The following is a 5,577-nucleotide window of genomic DNA, read 5'->3' on the forward strand; positions in this document are numbered from 1 at the left end:
ATTCGTCGTCTGATAAAGTGAATATAATAATTTTCCGTAATTGACTATGATATCGTTATTATAAATCCTATCAGATTTCCTTATCGCGATACTATTACTGTAAATTGCATTCTACAACGTTGCCCCACCCCCATTATCTCTATACATGCTAGCAGTAGTAATTATTAGTTTCTCCAGTTGCGACACACACTCGTATTAGCTATCGCATGAATTTACATCGGCACATAAATCTCACAAGTCCTCGCTTGATTATCCTATTCGAACACGAAATATGTTCTTTGACGTGTTTGAAGAGTACGATCCCCCACGTGTTTGCTGCACGTGCAACCCTTTTCGCGACTATAGGCGAGGTCTATATCGCGTCGAAATATTATTCGTGGATACGTGCCCTTTCGTTATTACGCCAGATATTCTATAGCAGCTCGCCAACTGTTTTAAACTTCGATGTATGCCGTGCTATAATATTATCAATTTCTAAAAAAAAACTTGGTTCGAAAGGGGAGATTTGGATTAAACTCCTCGTCAGAGAGTAAAATTATAGGGAAAACTTTTGCTACTATTAAAACGATAAAACGATGAAAAATTTATTATTTACAAATTCTTGCATAATTGAAAAAAATTCCTGGAATACGTACGTCCCAATTTTTTCTTTTTTTTTTTAAAAAGGAAGGAAAATTGTTGCTTCTTACAAATGAAACAAAGAAATATTCATTAGTGGGACAATACAAATACAATTTTAAAAAGTTGCCATATTAATTGAATCTACGTTTTCTAATTAAATACTATTAATATTTTCTAAAAGAGAGATAAAAAAAGAATTTAAAAGTTATTTTATATAAACATATATCTTTCGATTACCAAAAATCATCACACAAATTTCAAATTCAAATTCTATACCCATTTCTAACGTAATAAGATATCTATTTTTAATTTCAAAATAGAAAAAAAAAAAAAAGATTAAAATTCCACAAGAAAAACTTATTGCTTTTCAAAAAGCAAACAAAAAAATTCGTTCGCGAATATATTAAAAAACATCGTTTCATCCAGACTCACGTTTCTCAACGAGAAATGGAAAAGATGGGCGTAGTCTCGTTTCGTATCGCGTAAATGGACAAATCGACTCTGAACCGGATGCAAATGCACGCGGGGAATCGTGCACCGAATACTGAAGGAGCTACTTCCGAGTTTGAGCAGTCACGGATCCCTTTGAACAGGGAAGGGTGGAACGAAAACAAAGGCGGCAGAGAGGCGAGGCGAGCTTATTCGAAAGGGAAATATTTGGACTGGAGCGCGTCTTCGCGGTGTTAACCTTGAAACGGGCGGGCTAAAACGGAAGTCAGCGGCGTCTGCAGCTTCCGCCGAGGCGGAATTTGGCCGGCTCTTTTAAACCGAACCGCTGCAAACCCCGTCTCAGAGACGCCATTTTGTGTGTACCGTGGATCACTCCAACGATCTTAGGTGAAATTACATCGCTCGAAATAGGCGAGTTCGCGAAGCTTTGGAGAAGACTTCCGGTTAAGTCGATTTAGACAGGCTTCTGTGAACAGATGCGTTTCGTACTGATTTATAAATGAGATGCCGCGAATAATGCGAGAGCGAGAGATGTTAGGTCTTTACACGGTCGAGATTTTAATCGTGGAATAATCTATATTATTTGGAAAATGATTATATTGTATGTTAGAATGAAGTGAAAGATAGGGATAAAATTTTTCGATTCGTTTCTCATGACTTCTCTGACGAAAGTTATTTTAGTTATTAAAATTTGAATTTGATCGATGAATTTCTTAAAATATTGTCAATCGTTTGAAAATTATTATTTTCGTTAATTTTATAAATGATTTCGGAATATATTTCGCAATGATTCATCCGAAATAATTGCTGGAATTTTGCCTACCGTTTAATTAATATTATTGTGTTCGATTTAAAAACATTTTTAAAATTTTAATTATTAAATTTTGATAAATGGGACAAATAAAATAAAAATTTCTTTAAATTATTATAAAATTAAAAAAAAAGGAAGGTAATTTTTTCATTCTGCGACAAAGGGAACGTAATTTTCTAAAAGTCACTAAAATATCGAATAAAAAGCAATGGTTGCGTCTATACGAACAACGCGAAGTTTAAAAGGGTCGATAGTTCGGGTGAAAAGCTTTTCGACCTAACCAAAATCGAAACGATGAGGGAAAAAAATCACGAAAGTGCATTCAGCCCGAGGATAACGCCGCTTTCATCGTAACCTGATAAACGACGCACTCACTTCTAACGCGATCTTCAAAACTAAAAGCAGAACGAACCACTCGACCGGTGGTTGACAGAGATTGGAGCACTTGAGAAACATTCGTTTCCATTAACGTGTTCTAACGCATCATTATATTGTCCTTAAAATACGATATTTTTATGTTTAAAAGCATTAAAATATGCATCGTCACATATTTTATTCCTATAATAATATTTCGAGAAAAAATTGTCCGATTCAAATTTTCGCGCCTAAATATGTAGTTGAATAGGAAGCCATTTTACTTTTTTTCCTTTTGACGCATTTTATAGCCATTTACTCTATATTATGTGATCGTACCATTCTATCGAACGCAATATCGATATAATATCGGTTGTTGAATCCACACACAAACCATTTCGTTCTTTTTACAACGGCTGCCATGTTACGAGAAAGCGTTTCTCAATATCCTATCGGTTTTATCGTTTCAATTTTATCGTCTGACAACTAAGCGTCAGTCAACGATACACGTTTGTAACGATATTAATGCACGAATATTTTTTAACAGAATTATAATGATTCCGTTAAACGCGATCGATTTTTCTAATTCGATAGAGACGCCTATATTCGTAATATATCGATGAATATAATGTGACACTCACCTTATTTGAGAAGTCGATGAACAGTCACTCCATGATCTCTTTAGCCACGATGAATTTTGATCCTTGCGAAACCCTTTTGGCAGTTCGCTGTTTGTCCAATGATACAAAAACACAAGCACTGTAAACCGATGGTATTACGAACGACACGAGAAAGTTAAACGTCACGAAAAATTCGCACAAAGAGAACATAAACATACGGCTCGACGTCCGCGCGTGCACTGACTTCTGTTCGGTCGCAGTCCATCCACCTTGGAGTGTAGACTCGTCGCACGGTTGCCATGACGATGGGTCAACAGCACGCGTTGCGCGCGCAACGAAGATAGTTCCACTCAACGCTAAATGGTCGCAACAAGGATCGACACGTCGATCGTGTCGTTTCTTGTATGTATTTTACGTTAAGTCTACGAAGCCAAAATTATAACACGCATAGAAAATTAATAACGACGCTTGTTAACTTGGAATATGCAACTATGTCCAATGTGTATATGATCACTAAAAATAGTGACCTATACGATTGGCTAACGGACAAAAATGAAACACGATATCTGATTCGCGGAAATTAATAACTAGCAAAATCTACTACGCAGTTCGAACGACTGTATGGAAAATCGACATACTATCGAAGAGAAGTTATATTAAGTTTTATTTTAAATCCTAATAATATAATAAAATAAATTGAAATAACGAGATAATATGTTGCATGCAAACAAATATCGTGTTTAAAATTTAATCATAATTCAGAGTGTCGAAAATGACTAGTGCAGTAGATGTCACGATCGTGTGTAGTAGAAATGGCGGGATTTAATCGTTTTCTCGTGGTCTATTTCGTCAATTTCCGAATAAAGTGATATGATTACTATACACGTTTAGAGTTAATAAGATTAAAGAGTTAATAACGATCGTGGTGAAAAGGAGCATCGAAATCGAACTAGCTGATGGTGCAAGAACGTATTCTGTGAATATATAAGCCAACGCGACAGGTTTTCTGTAATCAGCGTGTTCCAACGACGACAACTCCCTAACCTTCCATTCGCCCACGTTGGCAGATTCGCAAGTAACGCAAACACGCGAAGGGATGAATTATAAGGTAAGAGGCAGAGTTCACACGTTAGAAATTTAATCTTAACACGAATGAGATTTCTCGTGGTACGGCTGAGAAATGACTTTCGTCTATGTTGGATGCTTTTTCATGTTTCGAAGTTAACCTAACGAAAATGTATTGCGACTTGGAAATATTTTCGCGTCGTTCTTAGTTGGAGATAAATAACTTCTCTTAAATCGTTTTAATTTATTTTTCATCGTATTTTTTTCTATTACTAATTACATGCATTAAATAATAATTATTAATGTAATTAATATTAAAACATTTCGTTGATATACATCGAGCAACACGAAAGCCATTTTGAACGTCGCAATTAACCGATGATGAAGTAAGTTCACTGTCGGAAGTATGCATTTATATTTATTATTCCCTTGAGAGGGGTTAAGCTTCCATATTGCTCTTTATATTGACCCTTTCTCGTTTGAAATTAACATTTCTACGAGCACATGGTATCTTCAAGGCGCATATGGGTCCGATATTATATTAATTAAATCTTGTTATTAGTATTTATGGGTATGATTTGTAATTAGTTATGAATTTGTAGCTAATTAAAAGTTAAACTTCTTATTAAATATATAGAGATTCTAGCATTACAAAAACACTACATCTAAATTTAAAACAGTCCCTTAATCACTTACATACACATTCCAAATTTACATTGTAAATATTAAGTATACATTTTAAACGTAAATATATACATAAGTATATATATTTATGCTTTTATGTATATGTATATAATATAAAGATAATAGATATTATCCTAAATATTAATTAATGACAGGTCTAGCTTTAATATTTATTACAGCCGAATATGCATTAACGTTAATGGATGTAATCATTTAGTAGCTAACGTATCAAATTTTGATAATATTCAAAATTCGCAATACTTTCAATATTACGATATAAATTATATATTTTTTTAAAAAAATAATTATTAATAATTATTAAGAATTTGTCGTCATTTCCAAGAACTTAAAATTTTTAGAAAAATTTTTCGAGCGACTTCCTATCAATTTATGTTCTCCTGATACAAAATCGAATTTTGCAAATAAAATTCGTGAGTTCTTTTATTTAGAAAATTTAGAAAATAATGGATAAAAATCTCTTCTCTACCATCTCTCATAAAATATATTCTATTTCTTACTTTATTAATATGAAATGTAAAATAATTAGGCTAGTCACGTCAGTAATAGATTTCTCTTCATCGATTTTTCACGATTAATCATAAAATAAAACTTTGTGGGAAAAAACTGTAATAAAATAGTCAAAATTTCAATAGAAAAAAAATGATTAACCAATTTTACTCTTTACGACGAATTTCGAATTTTTCCGTGAAATCTATCCCGTCACCGATACATCTATAATCAAATACGGAACGAACAATAGCGAGAAGGGGCGCAAAGAGCACATTTTTTACCGGGCTGTCGAAAAAATGCACTTGGACCGCGGTGCATCATGACGACGAGGTGAAAAGTGGCCCGAAACATTTTACTGATTTTCACGAGTTACATAGTACGCGCACGTCGTTATGTAGTACCGATTCCCTCGTTCTATCTCTCTCACCTTTTTTTTCTTTTTTTTTTTTTTTTTTTTTTTTT

General features: G+C 33.8%; 2 protein-coding genes across 4 annotated transcripts in view; one reads left to right on the forward strand and one right to left on the reverse strand.

Annotated features, from left to right (window-relative positions):
* Window positions 1–3,488, reverse strand: part of LOC102671692 (protein rhomboid) — a 154,683-nt gene extending 151,195 nt beyond the window's left edge. The window contains exon 1 of one of the 2 annotated variants that reach the window (XM_031512145.1): window positions 2,878–3,488. The gene's annotated coding sequence lies outside the window, so the exon portion shown is untranslated. The remainder of the gene's footprint in view (window positions 1–2,877) is intronic. The other variant, XM_031512142.1, reaches the window with a different exon arrangement.
* Window positions 3,489–3,644: 156 nt separating this feature from the next.
* Window positions 3,645–5,577, forward strand: part of LOC102672597 (protein lin-37 homolog) — an 83,733-nt gene continuing 81,800 nt past the window's right edge. Inside the window, exon 1 of one of the 2 annotated variants that reach the window (XM_031512161.1) lies at window positions 3,645–3,964. Coding sequence is in view for 1 of the 2 variants with exons in the window: in XM_006608323.2 (XP_006608386.2) it covers window positions 3,953–3,964 (12 nt within the window). In the remaining variant the exon portion in view is untranslated. The remainder of the gene's footprint in view (window positions 3,965–5,577) is intronic. The other variant, XM_006608323.2, reaches the window with a different exon arrangement.

The sequence above is a fragment of the Apis dorsata genome, unplaced genomic scaffold (assembly GCF_000469605.1).
Source record: "Apis dorsata unplaced genomic scaffold, Apis dorsata 1.3 scaffold_34, whole genome shotgun sequence".
In the NCBI taxonomy this organism is placed as follows: domain Eukaryota; kingdom Metazoa; phylum Arthropoda; class Insecta; order Hymenoptera; family Apidae; genus Apis; species Apis dorsata.